The sequence below is a fragment of the Macaca thibetana genome, chromosome 16 (genome assembly GCF_024542745.1).
Source record: "Macaca thibetana thibetana isolate TM-01 chromosome 16, ASM2454274v1, whole genome shotgun sequence".
NCBI classification, from domain to species: domain Eukaryota; kingdom Metazoa; phylum Chordata; class Mammalia; order Primates; family Cercopithecidae; genus Macaca; species Macaca thibetana.
This window is the reverse complement of record NC_065593.1, coordinates 3,104,890-3,125,344: the sequence shown is the minus strand read 5'-3', so window position 1 is coordinate 3,125,344 and position 20,455 is coordinate 3,104,890. Positions and strand designations below refer to the sequence as shown.

General features: G+C 60.5%; 1 protein-coding gene and 2 long non-coding RNA genes across 8 annotated transcripts; 1 reads left to right on the top strand and 2 right to left on the bottom strand.

Annotated features, from left to right (window-relative positions):
* Window positions 1-247: 247 nt before the first annotated feature.
* LLGL1 (LLGL scribble cell polarity complex component 1) lies at window positions 248-20,440 on the top strand. Of its 4 annotated transcripts, none has more exons than XM_050763360.1 (23): window positions 248-417; window positions 4,573-4,670; window positions 7,121-7,202; window positions 7,298-7,428; window positions 8,431-8,589; window positions 8,666-8,828; window positions 8,918-9,053; window positions 9,294-9,348; window positions 9,482-9,636; window positions 9,732-9,955; window positions 10,115-10,182; window positions 12,971-13,124; window positions 13,199-13,303; window positions 13,826-14,118; window positions 14,414-14,561; window positions 14,787-14,940; window positions 16,913-17,208; window positions 17,771-18,035; window positions 18,205-18,319; window positions 18,491-18,597; window positions 18,832-18,952; window positions 19,066-19,145; window positions 19,874-20,440. In XM_050763360.1, exons 1-22 carry the CDS (start codon window positions 337-339, stop codon window positions 19,142-19,144), a joined length of 3,189 nt encoding a protein of 1,062 aa, XP_050619317.1. In that variant the 5' UTR covers window positions 248-336; the 3' UTR covers window position 19,145; window positions 19,874-20,440. The 4 variants fall into 4 exon arrangements, with proteins under 4 accessions (XP_050619317.1, XP_050619315.1, XP_050619316.1 ...); XM_050763358.1 differs by having other exon boundaries at window positions 8,921-9,053; window positions 18,485-18,597; window positions 19,874-20,439; XM_050763359.1 differs by having other exon boundaries at window positions 14,793-14,940; window positions 18,485-18,597; window positions 19,874-20,439.
* On the bottom strand, window positions 10,676-11,295 carry LOC126938784 (uncharacterized). The gene is made up of 4 exons (XR_007720177.1): window positions 11,243-11,295; window positions 11,085-11,136; window positions 10,847-10,926; window positions 10,676-10,762 (listed from the first exon to the last, which is right to left on the bottom strand). It is a non-coding gene; the product is annotated as an uncharacterized LOC126938784 (long non-coding RNA).
* On the bottom strand, window positions 11,497-12,231 carry LOC126938782 (uncharacterized). Of its 3 annotated transcripts, none has more exons than XR_007720174.1 (3): window positions 12,188-12,231; window positions 11,600-11,677; window positions 11,497-11,525 (listed from the first exon to the last, which is right to left on the bottom strand). It is a non-coding gene; the product is annotated as an uncharacterized LOC126938782 (long non-coding RNA). The 3 variants fall into 3 exon arrangements; XR_007720176.1 differs by lacking the exon at window positions 12,188-12,231 and adding an exon at window positions 11,936-12,022 and having other exon boundaries at window positions 11,600-11,653; XR_007720175.1 differs by lacking the exon at window positions 12,188-12,231 and adding an exon at window positions 11,908-11,994 and having other exon boundaries at window positions 11,600-11,653.
* Window positions 20,441-20,455: the final 15 nt, after the last annotated feature.

Below are 20,455 nucleotides of genomic sequence, written 5' to 3'. Positions count from 1 at the left end.
GGACTACACGTCCCGGCAGGCCCCGCGCCGCGGCGCAGGCTAGGCGGGCGTCCCTTCGCGAGCCCGGCCGAGCCCGGGGGCCCAGTTCACCATTGTCTGGCCAACAGGGGCGGGGCGGGCGGTACGGCGGGCATGCTCATTGGTCGGACGGTGCGTCCGTCGCGCCCCGCGCCCACCCCCGTGCAGGCCAGGCCCCGCGCGCCCGCGCCCGGGCCGCCTCGCGCCCCGCCCGCGCCTCAGGACCGGCGGGGCCGCGCGGCGCATCCTGCGGGCGGCGGCGGCGGCGGCGGCGGCGGCGGCGGCGGCGGGGGCGCGGCGCCGGCAGCCTGGCGCAAGATGATGAAGTTTCGGTTCCGGCGGCAGGGCGCCGACCCGCAGCGCGAGAAGCTCAAGCAGGAGCTTTTCGCCTTCAACAAGGTGCGGCTGCGGCGCGGGCGCGGTCTCGGGTGGGAGGGGGCGGGCCGGGGGCCCGGGCTGGGGACCCGGGGTCGGAGCCACGTCGGGCCCGGGGGGCGGGGGCTGGCATGCAGCGCGGCGCGGGGCGGGGGCTGGGCCGGGCCGCGCACCCCCTCCTCGGGCCCAGCTCTGGCTCGGACTCTGGGTGGGTCTGGGTCTCCGGCCGACTTTCCGTGTCTGCTCCCGAGTCTCTGCGGGCCGCTCTGGCCCTGGGTCTGCCAGTCTCTGTGTGTCTGGGTCTCTCTGTCTCTGAGACTCTTTGCCTGTCTTTGGGTCTCTGCCCTACTTTCTCCGTCGCTGACCGGCTCCCTCGCCCCAGTTGTGACTGTGTGTGTGGTGGGGGTGTCTCTGCCTCTGCCCCTTCCTATCTTTGCCTCTCATTTCTCTTTCTGCCTCTGCGTCTCTGAGTCTTTGCCTGTCTCTCCCTGCGTGTCTCTCTCTCTCTCTCTGTGGAGTCTCTCGACCTCTTCTCTGTCGCTCACTCTCTGTCTCTTTATCCTTTTTCTTTGGGGCTCCTTTGCGTCCCTGCTCGGCCCTTGAGACAGCCGTGGGCCCCGGTTTTTTTTTGTGCTTTGGCACGCAGGAGGGCGAGAGAGTTAGTGGGGACGAGGCAGCTGTGGGGGGTGCGGCTGGGAAATCCCTTCAAGGAGCCTCTCCTTCCTTCCCCCACTGCTCCAGGCTCTGCCTTGCCCTGCTCTCCCCTGCCCTGCCCGGGGCCCCGAGTCCAGGGGACATGCCTGGCTGTGTACTACACTGCCCTTCACATCGTGGGGCCTCAGTTTCCCTAGCTGTGAAATGAGGCTACTTTTCTCCTTACTGTGGGCCCTGGCTCCCTCTGCCACATGGGCCAGCTGTCCTGCTGCCCCGCACCAAGGTGGAGTGAAGTGGAGGCTTTTCCTTCCTTTCCCCGAGTGGGACACTAGGGGCCAGGGAAAGGGGCCGCCTCAGCCCCCGCCTCCCTATGCACTGATGTTAGAGCAGGGCCTCAGCCTGCTCCTGGCTCACTCCTTTGGGGGCGTTGGTTTTGTCCTCATTCTTACCCCAGAGCCCACGGATCGCAGAGCCTCTCAGTGCTCTTCGAAATTAGAGTTATCTTCAAAATACAGGTGAGAAAATTGAGGTTCTGAGAGAGGTGACGGCTTGCCCAGAGTCAGAGTGAGCTGCACCAATATCTTTCTCGAGTTCCTGTGTCAGTGGGGTTGGATTTTAGCCTTGAGGGGCAGGGATTTTTCCAAGGGGCTGCTGTGGTCCTGGGCCAGTGTTGTGCCAGGTGCCCTGGGCTGCCTTGAGGAGACCCTTGTCTTGGAGGAGGCTCTGGGATGGTTGGACCTGGAGTAGCAGAGGCACTGGGATGTCTCAGGGTTTCCCTGCCTAGGTCTGCAGTGGTTGCCGGTGAGAGCTGCCAGGACCTTCACAGGGTGGCTGAGAACCTGCCAGGAACCTGAGAGGGGGCCCAGAGGGGAAGCTGGTGCTCCGTGGTCCCCAGATAGTGCCTGTTTTCTGTGCTGGGGAGGCTATGAGAGTTAGGTGAGAGGAGAATGGCCCTTCAGGGAAAGGCAGCAACAGGCTCAGGGCTAAATGTCACTGTTTTTTTTGAAACGGGGTCTCACTCTCACCCAGGCTGAAGTGCAGTGGCACAGTCACAGCCCACTGCAGCCTCAACCTCCCTGGCTCAGGTGATCCTCCCACCTCAGCCTCCTGAGTAGCTGGGACTACAGGCTCATGTCACCATGCCCGGCTAGTTTTTGTATTTTTTGTAGAGGTGCGGTTTTACCATGTTGCCGAGGCTGGTCTCGAACTCCTGGGCTCAAGCTATCCATCCATCCATGTTGGCTTCCCAAAGTGCTAGGATTACAGGCATGAGCTACCATGCCTGGCCTAAATGTCATTTCTTCAGCCAGTAAATTGGGATGTGCAGTGGGGACTGGAGACAGGTGGGAATGAAGCTCAGCCCACTCTGTCTAGCCTTGGGGTGGTGGGAAGTAAGGGCCCTCCACTGAGGATGAAGTGTGGGCAGCAGTGGTGGAAAGTAGGGTGGTCTTGGGGAAGGGACTTAGTCACCTAAGTGGGTCATAGGGGATCGCTAGGGAATAGGCCCCTGATTCCTGAGTTTGGGGGGTGGGAGACAGGTCAGGAGTGAGCAGGGACTTTGGACTCCGAGTCTTGGGTTCAAATCCCAGTCCAGCCCACATGTCGCCTGTGGAGTGTGCCTTCTCTGTTAATACTGAGCCCCACTGTGTGTGAGGTCTACAAGGTTCTGGGGACAACAGTAGTTATCAAAAAGGACAAATATGTCTTAACTCAGGCGGCTGATACGCTAATGCAGGAGACAGTGAAAAGCCAAAACAAAAAAATAGAATAGACGGTAGTTGGGATGTTAGCCAGTGCTGTGGATCAAATAAAGCAGGGCGAGGGGGAGGGAGGTGTGGCCAGGGCGGCTGCTGCAGCCAGGGTGGCTTAGGGAGGCTTCTCTGAGGAGATGACTCCTGAGCGACAGGAAGTGCTGGAGGAAGTGCATGCCAGGCAGAGGGGCAGTAGGTACAAAGGCCCTGAGGCACAAGCCTCCCTTAGCTGGGAACCCCAGGAGGATCCTGAGCAGGGGAGGGACGAGGATCTGGCTGTGGCTTTCATAGGATCCCTCTGGCTTCTGTGTGGGAACAGACTGTAGTGAGCACCAATCCAGGTGAGTGACAGTGGGGCCTGGAGCAGGGAGGGGGGTGACTTCTGTGTGTTTTGAAACTGAGTTGATGGGGCTCAGAAATGGGCTGGGCGTGGGGTATGAGGGAAGCAGATGGTGGACAGTGCATGCAACCTCCTTTCCTCTTCTGTAAAGAGGGAAGGCTGCGGGGATTTGTGATGCGATGTCCCGTCTGTGGATCCTGGTTGTAGCAAGGGACTGGCTAGACAAGGTCAGGTGCAGCAAGGGTGTGGCATTATTGGTGGGAGAGAGAAGCCCCAGCCAAATGGCCAACTCTGTCCTTAGTTGGCCTTACTGTCCCCAGGACCCTTATGAAAGACTGAGGCTTGGAGAGTACTGTGACTTGCCCAAGGCCAGACAGCTAGGCCATGACGGAACCAGCTGCCCAGAGGGCTCAGTCCCCACCTGGATGGGCGGAGACAGGCAGGGAGGGAGGTTGGGGTTACAGGCTGGGAACTGGGGTTTCTTACAAATGTGCATCTTCCTGAGGCAGTGGGTCAGGAGTTACCAGTGGTAAAAGTAAAAAATAAATAAATAACAACAACAAAATAAAAGGAGTTACCGTTGGCCCACATGGGTGTCCTGTACTGGTGTTCAGGATGGGGCTGGAGCTCAGCTGTGCAGGCTTCCCAGGGAGGGCACAGCCAGGCCAAAGACAGGAAACCGGTACAGAAGGGCCTGCACTGTGAAAGGGGCAGGGGAGCAGGTGGGAAGCTGTTCCATCGACACTCTGGGCACACAAACCCTCTTAACACCACCTCTGCCGCTGATGGACGTGGGAGTCATGCTGCCTAGCTGTTGGCAGGTGGGGAGGCGGGAAGATGCCTTCAGGGTCCAGGCAGAAAGCTGCCCCTCTCTGGGCCTCCATCTCCCTCTGTCTGGGAGGAGTCAAAAGCCTCTGCCTAGCTGATCCTGGGTGTTGTCCCTTGACCTCTGACCTCCACTCAGGCCTGTGTTTGGGGAGTGTCATGGACATCATGTGGGACTCCTCAAGCTTTAGTCTGTGCCTCTAAGAATGGGGTGCGGAGCCCTTCACGGAGCAAGTGGGGCCTCGTCAGTGCCTGCATCTCTGTGAGCCTTGCTTCACCTGTTTGTTGCTGGAGCCTCCATGCAGTGGGGTCCACATGAGTCTGTGTGCATTGAGGGGCACAGGGGTGTGGCGAGGGGCGGGCCTCTGTGGGCCATGCGCGTGGTAGAGTCATGATGGAGCCCAGGGGTTTAGCCACCTCCCCACCAACTGGAGGCATGATAACCCATTTCACAGTTGAGGGTGCTGAGGCACAGAGCAAGTAGACCTGCCTCCTACCCGCAGTGTGTCAGCTGCAGACCCTGGAGGCTGCCTTGGGGTGGGCCTCAGGGTGGGCCACGGCAGAGGTGCCTGGGAGTGCTTACCCCTAGCAGCGTTCCCCTCCTCACAGACGGTGGAGCATGGCTTTCCCAATCAGCCCAGCGCCCTGGCCTTCGACCCTGAACTTCGCATCATGGCCATTGGCACCAGGTCTGGGGCTGTCAAGATGTATCCTTTGCAGGCTAGGTGTTAGGTCTGTTCAGGACCACCTGCCTGTAGTTCCTGTGTTCTGGGGTCCCGGTCTTGGCAGCGTCCAGCTCGAGAGTAGAACAGAGGTGCTCTGCTGGGCAGTAGTGGGGTCTTCTGTGGGCGCTACAGTAAGTGCTGGGATCTTGGTGGAGGTTGGCGTGGCTTCTGTACCTGAGACGACTGTGCAGAGATGATGGGGTCCTTTTGCTGAGAGACGGGTGGTCAGTTTGCAGTAGCACAGCTGTCCCTTGCTACGTGTCAGCCAGCCAGTTACCTAGGCGACCCTGCCATCGTCCCAGCAACTCTGGGGAGGCCAGGCAGGGGGGCTGGGCTGCGATACCCGTGGAGGATGGCAGGTGGGCTGGGGCCCTGGTGAGCCAATGCACACACGTGTGAATGTGAAGACACATGTGTTCAGCCAAGGGGGCTGGGGGCAGTGCCAGGCTCGGCATGGTGAGTGCAGCACGGCCCCCACCTGGATCCTGGCTGCTGCACAATGGGCTGTGTGAGCCACACAAAGCGGGCATTTTCCCTGCAGGCCCGGGGTGGGGGTGGGGGGCAGGCCGGCAGCTCAGTGTCTCTGTGCCGGCCCTGGAGAATCCCACCCCAACTGCTCTTGGGGAAGCCGAAGTGCCAGGGTCTGGCTGATGGCGACTTGGTGAGGGGTGCTGACCCCTACCCCTCCTGTGTGGCCCTCTGAGTTTCAGTATCCTGGTTTCGGACATCAGTTCCCAGAAAATGTGTCAATGCCGGGAAAGGGGAGGGTGTGGGATGGGGGTCTTCTCACCCCAGGGGTGGGAGTCTGAGCCTGTGGTTTGTGAGCTCTTTGCCTACTCTGGGGAGTGCGGATGGGCTGAGATGTCCCCTTCTCTCCCATGGCCCCAGCACTACCTGTGGGTGAGTAGGGCAGTACTCTGGGCCCGACATGCCCCACTGCCTGGCCTGCTGCTCCCACTCCTGTGGGTGCTGCGCTGCCATCCGCACATGTATCCCTGCAGCCTTCAGGTGTCCCTCCTGTGTTGGGGTCTCCTGTGCTCTTGTCCTCAGGCTCAAAAAGAACCTGAAGTGCAGATGAGGAGACTGAGCCTCAGAAAGGAGGCTGGAGCCCGGGGTCCTCTTCCCTTCTTCCCCTGACCACCACTGCCTGGAGCCCCTCGGGTTGGGAAACTGAGGCTGGAGAGGGCCAGCCCTGGTCACTAGAAGCTGCCCCTCCCCCTGCCAGACCGGCCCCATCTCCTTGACGACCCTGGTTCCCGCCCAGCTGCTCCTGTCCCCTCTTTTGTCCCTTCTTCAGAGTTTCTCGCCAGGCTCCTGTAGGGAATCCCAGCTCAAGCTCCAGGCAACGGCTCCCGTGTTGTCACCAGGGCAACGTTGCTGACTCCTCCCTGCACCCTCTGTCCTGGGGCCCTTCAGGCCCTGCTGTCCACCATCAGCCCTGGAGTTGCCGGGACTGAGGCACTGACACTGGGCACTTCAAGCAGGTCACCCACGCCCTCCGAGTCTCTGTGTGCTCATCTGTTAAATGGGCAGGCTGGGGCCTCTCCTCCCTCAAGGTGGCAGTTGTTGGCTGCCTGCCTTGGAGGGAGGTGGGTTTTCTTTTTTGTTGTTGTGTTTTTGAGACAGAGTCTCACTCTTTGTCGCCCAGGCTGGAGTGCAGTGGCACAATTTCGGCTCACTGCAGCCTTTGCCTCTTGGAGTCAAGCAATTCTCTGCCGCAGCCTCCCAAATAGCTGGGATTACAGGCGCCTACCAGCATGCCCGGCTAATTTTTGCATTTTTAATAGAGACGAGGTTTCACCATCTTGGCCAGGCTGGTCCTCAACTCCTGACCTTGTGATCCACCCGCATCGGACTCCCAGAGTGCTGGGATTACAGGAGTGAGCCACCGCGCCCGGCGGGGGTGGGTTTTCTTACCCATGGCTGAAGTTTGGCCTGAAGCTATGGGAAAAGGCAGTCTGGACTCTCTTGCTCCCTGGCTTTCTTGTCCGGGCCTTGCACCTCTGGCCTGCCTGATCCCATCTGGCAAGGCGCAGCTCCCAGAGCCCATAGAAACGTGGGGCTGAAGTGGAGCGGAGCCCCAGCCTCTCACCAGGCTGAGGCCGAGCCTGCTGGGTGTGTTTATTCTCACTGGATCTGCAACAGCCCTGTAAGGTGGGCGTCACTGGCCCAGTTTACAGGAACTGAAGGTCCTATAGCAGCACCCGACTTGCAGGAGTGAGTGGAGCCTGCACGCTGATCTTGGGGATACTGTAGGGGTGCAGGGTGGGAGCTTTAGGGAGGGGGCCTCCATTCTTCAGGGAGGCCTCCTGGATGGGCAGGCCCATGCCGGGGTCCACTGGAATACTCCGGGTTAAGGAGGAGCCTTGGGTATCTCACTCGCCGTGGTTTGCTGGTCCATGCCTGTTTCCACCTTGACCTGCCATCCTCAGCTATGGTGCACCTGGCGTGGAGTTCACAGGCCTGCACCGGGATGCAGCCACCGTCACACAGATGCACTTCTTGCCCGGCCAGGTGAGCCTCTGCTTCCCACTGGCCAGCTCCCTGTGGTCCCCATATCTACTCACCCCCCTAGGCCAGCCTAGTTTTCATCTCTGCTCACACACCAGGGCCGCCTCCTGACCCTGCTTGATGACAGCAGCCTGCATCTCTGGGAGATTGTCCACCATAATGGCTGTGCCCACCTGGAAGAGGCACTCAGCTTCCAGCTGCCCAGCCGGCCCGGCTTTGATGGTGCCAGGTACTAGAGAACTTGGCTGGGGCCAGCCACTGGGCAGGGAGGATCTGGGGGAGTCTGTGGGAACCTGCTGTGCAAAGGCAGCATGGAGACAGGCAGCTGCCAGTGGGGGCTGTGGTTCAGAGCAGGATGCCTTGAGCTGGGCCTAGGTCCCAGGCTGCGACTCTTGGACCCTGCTTTACTGAGGTATACTCTGTGAACTTTTCAGGTTAAATGGGAGGTTTGGGTTGAGTCCAACATGAGCAGGTAATTAGCATTGTGAGCAGCAGGAGGTACATGCATTATATGCCAAAATCCTAGGACCTGAGGCCTGGCACTACACTTCCTGCAATGATGGGGGTGTCTAGGGGTTTGCGGCAGGGCCTAAGCCAGTTAGTAATAGCGAGGGTTCCCTGGCCCCTTCAGTTGTGGGTGGGAGACAGGCCTTTCTGTGCATAGGTGAAAGGGCAGGGTTGAGGGCAAGGAGGGTCCCATGGGCTGTGCTTGGTAAGGTGCTGGCAGCATGCGCCAGCTGGGTGAGAGTATGGGGAGTCTCTCCCCCCAGCCCTGCCTGAAATAGCTGGAAAAGGGGAGTCCTAACCCAGGGATGGATTCCTGATGCCTCCCAGCTTCTGCAGATGAGGGTATCTGGGGCCCGCCTGTGAAGTCAGGAGATGTCTGAGGGCTAGCAGTGGGATTCCTAGGAGGGGCTCAGCGGGGAGAGCCCTGGTCCTGGCTTGGGCAATGCCGTGGTTCCTGCTGTCCTCTCTTGGTGGGTGGGAGGAGCTGGGAGCCCAGTCTGCAAGACCTGGGGAACCTATTTTTATCTGTCTCCCTGCTGACATCCTTATGAATAATTGAGCGGTCTGATTATGACGCATGTCTTCCTGGGGTGGCTCTGTAAGTAGGCCCTAGTGAGCGCTGTGGGGCCAGTGATGAGTTATCAGCAGTAGCCCAGCTCCTCACACCCCACCTCACCAGTTGGATGGGCTTGCACCCTCACTCCCTTTCCCTTGTTCCCTGCAGCGCTCCGCTCAGCCTTATCCGAGTCACAGTGGTCCTGCTGGTGGCTGCCGGCGACATAGCAGCCCTGGGCACTGAGGGCAGCAGTGTCTTCTTCCTGGATGTTACCACCCTGACCCTGCTCGAGGGGCAGACGCTTGCCCCAGGCGAGGTTCTGCGCAGGTGAGAGGCCGGTGGGCTTCCCAGCACACACTGTGTGCGCAGGAGGTTCTACTGGCTCACCTGCCTTCCTCCGCAGTGTGCCAGATGACTACCGCTGTGGGAAGGCGCTGGGCCCCGTGGAGTCACTCCAGGGACACCTGCAGGACCCCACGAAGATTCTCATAGGCTACAGCCGGGGCCTGCTGGTCATCTGGAACCAGGCCTCGCAGTGTGTGGACCACGTCTTCCTGGGGAACCAGGTATGTGGGTGAGGCCTGTGTCCCCTCAGCCTGGGCCCCTAGTGCGTGCCTACCATGGCTCATGCCTGCCTGCCCCTGCCTGCCCACAGCAGCTGGAGAGCCTATGCTGGGGGCGTGATAGCAGCACTGTGGTCAGCTCACACAGTGATGGCAGCTACGCTGTCTGGTCTGTGGATGCCGGCAGCTCCCCAACGCTGCAGCCCACGGTGGCCACCACACCTTACGGTGAGTGCTGGGGAGGCCTTAGCCAGAGGGTGGTGATGGGAGGGGGCACCACTGAGCCAAGCCAAACTGGCTGAGGAGTGACTCCCCCGAGGGGGTGGTCTGGTGGCAGTGTGCCTCCCGCCGACTTCCTGGGGAGGCAGGAGGCAGCTGCAAGGTAGAGAGCAGTGGAGGGCAGAGCAGGAATGGCAGAATTGCTAAGAACCACCAGCGAGTCTGGTCTGACGCTGTCCCACCCCTCAGGCCCCTTTCCCTGCAAGGCCATTAACAAGATTCTGTGGCGGACCTGTGAGTCTGGGTAGGTCAGGGGAGCGGGTGTCCGACGTGAGCCGGGTCTGGCTAGGGGGCTGGAAGGGTGGGCTCTTCCTGGGTTGTGCAGTATGTGCTCGGGACCCAAGTGGTTCATGGCTCACACAACTCTCTGCACACAGGGGCCACTTTATCATCTTCAGCGGTGGCATGCCCCGTGCCAGCTATGGTGACCGCCACTGTGTAAGTGTGCTTCGAGCCGAGACATTGGTGACGCTGGACTTCACCTCCCGCATCATCGACTTCTTCACAGTGCACAGCACGCGGCCTGGGGATGGTGTGTGCCCTGCTGTACCCTACCCTTTCCCAGCCCCACCTGGCGCCCTCTGCCACCTATGACTGTGCTCACCCCATACCCGCTCCATCCAACAGAATTTGATGACCCCCAGGCCCTGGCTGTGCTGCTGGAAGAGGAGCTGGTGGTGCTGGACCTGCAGACTCCTGGCTGGCCAGCTGTGCCTGCCCCATACCTGGCCCCGCTGCACTCATCTGCAATCACTTGCTCGGCCCACGTGGCCAATGTGCCCGCTAAGCTGTGGGCCCGCATTGTGAGCGCTGGCGAGCAGCAGAGCCCCCAGCCTGTCTCCAGTGCCTTGGTGTGTGCGGGGATCGGGGGGGTCTTACAGGGTGGGGTCTTGAGGAGGGGGAGAGTGTTTCACTTCTAAGCCTGGAGGTCAGAATGTGCCATGCTCGGGGTGAAAGGGAGAAGATGTTTGTCCTAACCTTGTGCACACATCTCTGCCACCCCCTCCCAGAGCTGGCCCATCACTGGGGGCCGAAACCTGGCCCAGGAGCCATCGCAGCGAGGGTTGCTGCTGACCGGGTAGGTGTGCGTGCTTATGTGGGTGAGTGGGCTCCTTGCTGTTGGGGGAGAACCCATCCTGGGCCTGGTGGGTGCAGAGGTGCCAGGAGACTCAGGCCTGGCCCCTGGTGGGACCAGGTAGTTCCTCCTCGCCCAAGGTGGATTGGAATGAAACCTCTCTGGACCTTGGTTCAAGGTGCTGCCCTGATCTGCCTTTTGGCCTGGAACTGAGCTCTACCAAACCCCAGGGCTCCACCCGCCCAGCCTGCCTGCCCTGGGACTGGAAAATCTGGGCTGGCCCACGCTGAACTGCCCAGGGAAGGTGCCAGAGAGCCCAGCCTGGGCCTGGCGGGCGCTGACGTGCCGGGTGACTCAGGCCTTAACTTCCTGCCCTGCCCCCACTCCCGCCTGTGCTGGGACCCTCAGGCCTCTGACTCCAGTGTGCCCTTCCCTGCTGAAGAGCTTGCTGTGGCTTTCAGGGCTGCCAGAGTGAGTCTTAACCACCCCACAGTCACACACCTCTCACAACCACCCCACAGTCACATACCTCACACACCCACCTCAGTCACACACCTCTCACAACCACCCCACAGTCACATACCTCTCACACCCACCCCACAGTCACACACCTCTCACAACCACCCCACAGTCACACACCTCTCACAACCACCCCACAGTCACATACCTCACACACCCACCTCAGTCACACACCTCTCACAACCACCCCACAGTCACACACCTCACACCCACCCCACAGTCACACACCTCACACCCACCCCACAGTCACACACACTTCACACCCGCCTCACAGTCACACACCTCTCACACCTACCCCACAGTCACACACCTCTCACACCTACCCCAGTCACACACCTCATGCCCACCTCACAGTCACACACCTCTCACACCTACCCCAGTCACACACCTCACACCCACCCCACAGTCACACACCTCTCACGCCCACCCGTCACACACCTCACACCCGCCCCACGGTCACACACCTCTCACACCCACCCCAGTCACACACCTCTCACAACCACCCCAGAGTCACACACCTCTCACACCTACCCTAGTCACACACCTCACACCCGCCCCACAGTCACACACCTCTCACACCCGCCCCACAGTCACACACCTCACACACCCGCCCGTCACACACCTCTCACACCCGCTCCAGTCACACACCTCTCACTCCCGCCCCCGCACACACCTTTCACCCACCTCACAGTCACATACCTTTCACACCCGCCCCACAGTCACACCCCTCACACACCCGCCCCAGTCACACACCTCTCACACCCGCCCGTCACACACCTCTCACGCCTGCCCCACACACACCTTTCACCCACCCCACAGTCACATACCTCTCACAGTCACACACACCCTCACACACCCGCCCCACAGTCACACACCTCTCACACCCACCCCAGTCACACACCTCTCACACCCGCCCCACAGTCACACACCTCTCACACCCGCCCCAGTCACACACCTCTCATGCCCGCCCCACACACACCTTTCACAGTCACACACCACATACCTCTCACCCCCCCCCACAGTCACACACCTCTCACACCCACCCCAGTCACACACCTCTCACACCCGCCCCACAGTCACACACCTCTCACACCCCCCCAGTCACACACCTCTCATGCCCGCCCCACACACACCTTTCACCCACCCCACAGTCACATACCTCTCCCCCACCCCACACACACCTCACACACCTGCCCCACAGTCACACACCTCTCACACCCGCCCCACAGTCACACACCTCTCACACCCGCCCCACAGTCACACACCTCTCACACCCGCCCCACAGTCACACACCTCTCACACCCGCCCCACAGTCACACACCTCTCACGCCCGCCCCACACACACCCGCCCCACACACACCTTTCACCCACCCACAGTCACATACCTCTCACACCCGCCCTACAGTCACACCCTCTCACCCCCCCACAGTCACACACCTCTCACACCCGCCCCACAGTCACACACCTCTCACACCCGCCCCACACACACCTTTCACCCACCCCACAGTCACATACCTCTCACACCCGCCCCACAGTCACACACCTCTCACACCCGCCCCACAGTCACACACCTCTCACGCCCGCCCCACAGTCACACACCTCTCACGCCCGCCCCACACACACCTTTCACCCACCCCACAGTCACATACCTCTCACACCCGCCCCACAGTCACACACCTCTCACACCCGCCCCACAGTCACACACCTCTCACGCCCTACCTCTGGGCTTTCACCACTGCCCGGGGCCCTGCTTGGGCTCTGCAGCTGTGTCCCAAGGCTGCGCCATAGATTTGTCTACTTCCCCTGCCCCCTCCCTGCTTCCTCCCGGCCTCTGCAGTCTTCCTGCTCCTCCACCTACGTGATTGCCTCGGGCCCCAGGCAGCTCCTCCCCCGGGATGCCCCACGCTCTGTTCTGTGACTGCCTTGCTCTTGATCACCTTTGATGGCTGCTGCAGTGCAGGCAGAACCCCCGTAGTCCTCTATTCTCTACATGTCCCCCTTGGCCATCTCCTGTTAATCAGGGTGGTCATTTCCACCCTGTGGTTTAAAGGGCCCAGGTGCATGTGGTGCATGTGGCCTGGCATATAGCAGGTGCACGGTGCGCCTGTGCTGTATACAGTAGGTGCCTGTTGTTTTTTGTAACAATAAGATTCTGGTCAGTGTTTGGCACGTGCAGTAGGTGCTTAGTGAGCGGTCATCAGATGAGTGAATGGAGGGGTGTGCAGGCCTCACAGGAACCCAGGGGTAGCCCTGACATCTGCCTTCCCTGCAGCCATGAGGATGGCACTGTGAGGTTCTGGGATGCCTCGGGTGTGGCGCTGCGGCCGCTCTATAAGCTGAGCACAGCTGGCCTCTTCCAGACGGACTGTGAGCACGCTGACAGCCTGGCCCAGGCTGCCGAGGACGACTGGCCACCCTTCCGCAAGGTGGGCCCCTCCCCTGGCCCTGATGAGCTGGTCCCAACTCTGCCTGGACTCATTACTCCTTCCCATCCCTCTAGGTGGGCTGCTTCGATCCCTACAGTGACGATCCCCGGCTTGGCGTGCAGAAGGTTGCTCTCTGCAAGTATACAGCCCAGATGGTGGTGGCTGGCACTGCAGGCCAGGTAGGGCTGGGTGTCCCCTGGGTTGGAGATGTCAGGGAGGGCTTTCTGGAAGAGATGGGTCTGAACTGGAGGGTCTGGTGGAGAGGGAGATGGACTGGCACAGGCAAAAGCCAAGGTGGGAATAGGGCTCTGGGTGGGGCTGGCTGGGGTGAGGACAGATGGGAAGTGCGCCTGTTGCTGGGGGAACCACAGTGTTGAGGAGGGGCGGGAACTCATGTCAGTGCTGTGCTCCGGCGCTCATACTTATTGCTAAATGGGAGATAAAGGCTCAGGGTAAGGGTGAACATTTGCCCTTAGAGGGCAGGGACTAGTGTGTCTTGGTCATCACTGTGTTCCTTGTGCTCAGCGAGGGCCTTGGTATACAGTAGGCATTCAGTGAGTGCTTATGTAGCTGATGAACTGAAGACAGTCCTAGAACCACCTTGGTGGTGGCTGGGGCTGCTTCGGAGGCTACAGGCTGAGTGGGGCCCAGGGCGGCCCCTCCCCTGTGCTGATGCTCACCCTGCCTGGCTGTGGGCTCAGGTGCTGGTACTGGAGCTCAGTGATGTGCCGGTGGAGCAGGCGGTCAGCGTGGCCATCATAGACCTCCTCCAGGACCGCGAGGGCTTCACATGGAAGGGCCACGAGCGGCTGAGCCCACGCACGGGGCCGCTGCCCTGGCCTGCTGGCTTCCAGCCCCGTGTCCTGGTGCAGTGCCTGCCGCCAGCTGCTGTCACCGCTGTCACACTCCACACCGAGTGGAGCCTCGTGGCCTTTGGCACCAGTCATGGCTTTGGCCTCTTCGACTACCAGCGCAAGAGCCCTGTGCTGGCCAGGTGTGTGGGGTGGGGGCGGCTGGGCAGCTGGAGCCACCAGCGAGATGGGATCTGGGCTTCTGTTTCCAACTCTTGTGTTTGGTGTGGCAAAGGCCCCACTAACCTCCATTGCCCCATAATAAATAACCTGGCAGCTCCAAGAAGGACATTCTCAGCACCAGCAGCAGCTGGGTCCACAGGACTGCGCCAGAGGGGCTGTGACTCCCTGACCTGGGTGCCTCCAGAGGCCAGCAGGAGTGTGGTGGCTGCTCCAGGAGGCTGCTCTGTAGCACAGCTGGACCCTGTCTGCCCCCAGGTGCACTCTTCACCCCAATGACTCCCTGGCCATGGAGGGGCCGCTCTCCCGGGTGAAGTCTCTGAAGAAGTCGCTGCGCCAGTCTTTCCGGCGCATTCGCAAGAGCCGTGTCTCGGGCAAGAAGCGGGCTGCTAATGCCAGCAGCAAGGTGAGCTGGGGTGGGCTGCACGGGAGCTGTGCCTGTGTCCCGTGCCTTGGCCTGGCCCTGGCCTGGGACCCCTGGAGCCTGCTTATCGGCAGCCCCTGGGCCCTCCAGAGGGATGAGTGAGCTGAGCTGGGTGGTGGAGGAATGGTAACACAACATAGGGCGCAAAGCAGGATGCAAGCTGCTGGGGTGCTAGGGAGATGGTGTTCAGGAGCCCCTGCCCGGCAGTTGCAGGAAGCCAATGCACAGCTGGCCGAGCAGGCCTGCCCCCATGACGTGGAGATGACGCCCGTGCAGCGCCGCATTGAGCCCCGCTCTGCCGATGACTCCCTATCAGGCGTCGTGCGTTGCCTATACTTTGCCGACACATTCCTTCGAGATGGTAAGGCAGGGGCAGAGAAGGGGCAAGGGTTGGGGAGGCTGGCCTCAGTTGGCCACGTGGGAGATGGGTGGTGGGACTGCACCTTCCAGGAGGTTTGAAAGTTTTACTGAATGTGACTGGGCACAGTGGCTCACGACTGTAATCCCAGCATTTTGGGAGGTCGAGGCGGGTGGATCACCTGAGGTCAGGAGTTTGAGACTAGCCTGGCCAACATGGTGAAACCTCATCTCTACTAAAAATACAAAAATTAGCCAGGCGTGGTGGCGGGCACCTGTAATCCCAGCTACTTGGGAGGCTGAGGCAGGAGAATTGCATGAATGTGGGAGGCGGAGGTTGCAGTGAGCCGAGATCGTGCCACTGCACTCCAGCCTGGGCAACAGAGTGAGACCCTCTCAGAAAAAAACCCTTACCATCCAGCTCCCCCAGGGGGACTGCTGGGTCACCCCCAGTGTCCCTTGGGGAGCTGGATGGTAAGGGATTTTTGAGTGAGCTGGGTGGGCCTCTCAGATCTGAGCCAGGAGAAGGGAGGTTGAGGCCTGGCGGATGACAGTGAGGGTCACCAGCCAGTGCCCAGGCCCCGGGGTGGGCATGCATGTGGGCAGCCGTCCAGCCACTTGGCTGGAGTGGAGCAGGTGAGGGTCGAGGAGTGTGGCTCAGGGAGGTACTGCTGCTGGCCAGAGGCTGAGGACCTGGCTTTGATTCTCGGTGGCCTGGGAGCCCTGGGAAGGTCCTGGGTTTGTTGATTGAGTCACTGATTGATTTTGAACTTGTACAATGGGAGAATTTCAAACATACACAAAAATAGAGAGGTGGAAAGTTGTCCCACATATCTCACATGCCTGCTGCCAGCCGTGTGCCCCTTGCGGAGTCTGCCCACCTCCCCCACACTCTTTGCTGGTTTTTTGCGGGGGTATTTTAAACGAAAACCCAGACACAAGCGCTTCAGTGTGTTCCTGACAGATGTCACTGACAGTCACTGCTCACATCATGCCCTGTAGAACCGATGTAAATTCCTGAGTGTCATCTGCTTGGTCTATGAGCTCAGCTTTCTGATGCCATTTATTTGTCGAGAGTCTTTGTGCAGTGGATTTTCCCACTGTCTGGATGTGGCTGGTGCAGCTGGAGGTGGGGGGTTCTTTGACTTTTTGTTTTTTTCTGACTACAAAGACCCAGAGGAGGACAGCCTGGGGTTTTTTACTTCTTCCACTGGCCTGAGAAAGCCGATAGGTTCATGTTCATGGCCGGCTGGGGCTCCTGTTGGGCATGTTTTGAGTTGCGCAGACACTTACTGCCTCAGGATCCATCGGGTCATCAGAGAGCAGGTAGTGATCTGCTCTTGCTTCTGCTGGGCTGAGCTCCGATTCTCCACTAAAGCTTGTCCCCCAGAGGTTCAGTTCACACAGGCAGAGCAGGGTCGATGGATGGGCGTCCTAGGTGTCCCCAGGCTTGGCGGCTTCCTCTGGCTGCCACATAGGGAGCACACTGAAGATGAAGGGGGTGAAGCAGGGCTGAGACAAGGCGCACCTGTCGACAGGACTAGCAAGGGGATGCGGGAGTGGAGAAAGGAGTCGGGGTCTTATGGGGCTTGGGGCCTGAGTGATGCTAGGATGGAGCTGCGTTTACTGAGATGGGGGCTGAGGGTGCAGTGGGATGGGTCTGGAGGGCTCGGTCTGGTTTGGGTGCCCATCGGCATCCTGTGCAGATGCGCTACAACTGTTCGGGCCTCTGCAGGAGGGCTGCATCCTGGGCTCTGACTACAGTCAGCAGCGTAGAGCTGGGGTCTCAGGCCTTGAGACTGGAGGTCACCAGGGAGGCATGGGACAGGAGGGAACCAGCCCTGAGTCCCAGGGTGTCATAGTTAGGAAGCAGGGGTACAAGAGAGGCAGGGCGGGACCTGCAGTCTTGTGGGGAGACCACAGGGGAGATGCCTGGCCCACAGGGAGCTCCCTCTTCTTGCATTTGTTTTCTGCAGGGGCCCACCACGGGCCCACCATGTGGGCTGGCACCAACTCAGGCTCCGTGTTCGCCTATGCGCTGGAGGTGCCGGCAGCAGCAGTGGGTGGTGAGAAGCGGCCTGAGCAATCGGTGGAGGCCGTGCTGGGCAAGGAGGTGCAGCTGATGCACCGGGCGCCTGTGGTGGCCATTGCCGTGTTGGATGGGCGTGGCCGCCCACTGCCCGAGCCCTACGAGGCCTCACGGGACCTGGCGCAGGCACCTGACATGCAGGGTGGTCACGCTGTGCTCATCGCGTCTGAGGAGCAGTTCAAGGTGAGCCATTATAGTCTGGCGGGGACTCCCCTCCAGGCCCCAACCTCATGGACACCACTGGACCCTCTAGAACCCCTTCCTGCCTGTATCCCCCACCGTTGGGACCCTAATTCCCTTGCACCCCAGAAAACACCCCCAGTCAGCAGAGAACTACGGAAGAACCCTGATACCCCGTCAGCCTGCTCAGTTCCCCTGGGAGGGCAGGAATCTAGTCCTATCTCACTGTGCCCTACGAGGCTCCTGTACCCTGCCCAGACCCCTGATTCCAGTCCCCAGGGGCTCTGCCTCGAAAGAACTCTAGGTTTGGTGGGGATACCAGTCTCATAATCTTGGCACTCTGTGATGGATTTTGTCACAGATCGAGAGAGGGCCTGGGAGGTTTCTGGAGTACAGTGTGAAGTCTGGAGTTTAGTGGGGCAGTCAGGTGTACAGGCAGGGGAGGCCACGTGGCAGTGCAGCTGGGCTTTGTGGTGGGAGCTGGTGGGTCAGCAGCTATAAGGGTGAGGGGCCCTGGGGATGAGGACAGGGCCAGGCTGTGTGCTCACCGGCCACCTGCTGTCAGGTGTTCACACTGCCCAAGGTGAGCGCGAAGACCAAGTTCAAGCTGACGGCCCATGAGGGCTGTCGTGTGCGCAAGGTGGCGCTGGCCACGTTTGCCAGTGTGGCCTGCGAGGACTATGCTGAGACCTGCCTGGCCTGCCTCACCAACCTGGGTGACGTCCACGTCTTCTCGGTGCCTGGCCTGCGGCCCCAGGTGCACTACTCCTGCATCCGGAAGGAGGACATCAGCGGCATCGCTTCATGTGTCTTCACGCGCCATGGCCAGGGTGAGACGGGGCAGAGGCCGAGGAGGCCTTCCTCAGGCGAGCGAGCTGAGCGGGACCAGTACTGCCTGGGAGCAGGAAGGGCACTCCGGGTGGGCACTGGCCCAGGCCACGGAGGAGCTGTGGTTGGTGGCATCTCCTAACTGCACTCCTCATTCTTCTGTCCACCCAGGCTTTTACCTGATATCCCCGTCAGAATTTGAACGCTTCTCCCTAAGTGCCCGGAACATCACAGAGCCACTCTGCTCTCTGGACATTAACTGGCCCCGCGATGCCACCCAGGCCAGGTGGGTGGAGGGGCAGCCTCTAGCCTGGGGGACCTGTGACCAGGGCCAGGTCTCATCCCACCCCTGAGATTTCCTTCCCTGGGCGCGGGAGTGGGAGGGCAAGGATCTAGGGTGCCAGCCTCGAGTCATCCACCTATGGCCCCCATCATGGCCCCATCTCTGCAGTTACAGGCTCCGAGAGTCACCCAAGCTGAGCCAGGCTAACGGGACCCCAAGCATCCTCCTGGCCTCACAGAGCCTTGATGGAAGCCCTGATCCAGCCCACAGCAAGGGACCTGGTGAGGAGGGCATGAAAGGGGTCCAGACCCTGGCCCCACAGTGCCCTGGGGGAGGGAGTTAGGACTCACATAGCTCAGGGATCAGGCAGGCTTCTGTAGGAGATGGGTGGTTGTGTGCTCATTGGTGCCACTCCTCACCATGGGCTGCCTTTGGGTTTGGGTCTGTGTCCCCAGGCCCCCAGGTGCAGAGGGTGCTAAGGGTCCTGGTAAGGGCTGATCACTTGCTCCCTGCAGACACCCCAGAGCCACCCGAGGCTGCACTCTCACCCATGTCCATCGACTCAGCCACCAGTGCTGACACCACGCTGGACACGACAGGGGACGTCACAGTGGAAGATGTGAAGGATTTTCTGGGGTGAGGCTGGTGGGCAGGTCCACAGGAGGGGCTGCCCTGTCCCCTAGGCCTCCTCCCCAGGGCTGCCAGGGGCTCCCCTGCCCCAACCCCTGAGCACCATCCCCATCTTGCAGCTCCTCTGAGGAGTCGGAGAGGAACCTGAGGAACCTGGCAGAAGATGAGGCCCATGCCTGTGCCATCCTGATCAAATGAGGTGCTGCAGGGGTGGGGCCCTGGTCCTCACCACTGGCAACGTCCACCCCCTTTAGCCCCTGCCTGGGTACCACTTGGCCCTGCTCTTCCACCTGGGACCCTGGCAGGCCCCTGTGATGGTGGCACTCTGAAACCTGGCTGCCTTCCATGGAGTGCCAATGTCATGGCTGGGTATTAGAAAAGCAGGGCCAGCCCCTCAGCCCTTGCATGTGGCAGGTGGTGGTTAGGACAAGACCAGATTAAACCACTTAGAGGTGGCAGTAGTTCGGAGCTTGGGAGCTGGTTTGGCCAGTCTGTTTCATAGATGAGATCACTGAGGTACATGAGGTCAGGTCTCATCGGTTGGGCCCAGCAAGTGGCTGACTTACCCTGCCTGAGTCTGTGGATCCTCACCTAGATCTGGGGCCCGTAGATCTGCCCAGCGCATTTGCTGCCTCGTGCTCCCAGCCACCTGACTGTGGGCCATAGCCTCACCCTGCACAGGACATGGACACCTCCCAGCTCTTTGTCTGGTGCCCCTCCCTGGCCTCAGTGGGGCATATGTGGCCTGGCGCTTGGATACCCACCTGGAGACTCAGCAACCCGATCTCAGGCGGTTACTGAAGGGCCCTGCCTGCCCTGCAGAGGAGACAGTGGCAGCACCTGTGTGGTCCGGCCACTGTGGCAATCCATCTGCCCTCTTTGGCCCTCCCTCACCTTCTGCTGATACCTCTTCTCTCCCTCTCGCAGGAAGGCCAGAACTATCCCGACCTCCACCTGCCCTGCTCGGAGCTGGAGTGCTGGATCCCTGGCACCTGCCTGGCCCCTTAACATAGACCCACGCCTGCTAACCTGTAGGCTCCACTGGGACCTGCTGTCCTGTCCTGCCTGACCCTGGGCCCTGGAGCAGCACCAGCCCCAGGATGTGGGCCTGGGACTTGGGCCAGAACTGAGCCCTCCTGCAGGCATTTGGCTGCCCTGGGGGGGCCCACTGCCTAGGGAAGAGGACAGGTGGGGCCCAGCACCTTGTGCCACCTCCCACTCCACACACCGTCCTTCCCCCTCACTTTGCAAAGAGTATTTTTCTAGCGCCTGGGCTGGACGGTTGTTTCTAAAACTATTTTGGTACCTGGTCCTGGGCCAGTCCCCAGCCTGTCATGAGTGTGTGTGTCTGAGTGTGGATGTGACTGGGAGCTCTGCTGGGCATCCACAGCTGGGGCCTAGTCAGGTGTGTGTGTTGGGGGGGTGGGGGGCCCAAGATGAGTTTCCCTGTAGATTGTACCTTGGGGTTTTTTTCTGTTATTTTGTTAAAATTAGCGCCATTTTAATATT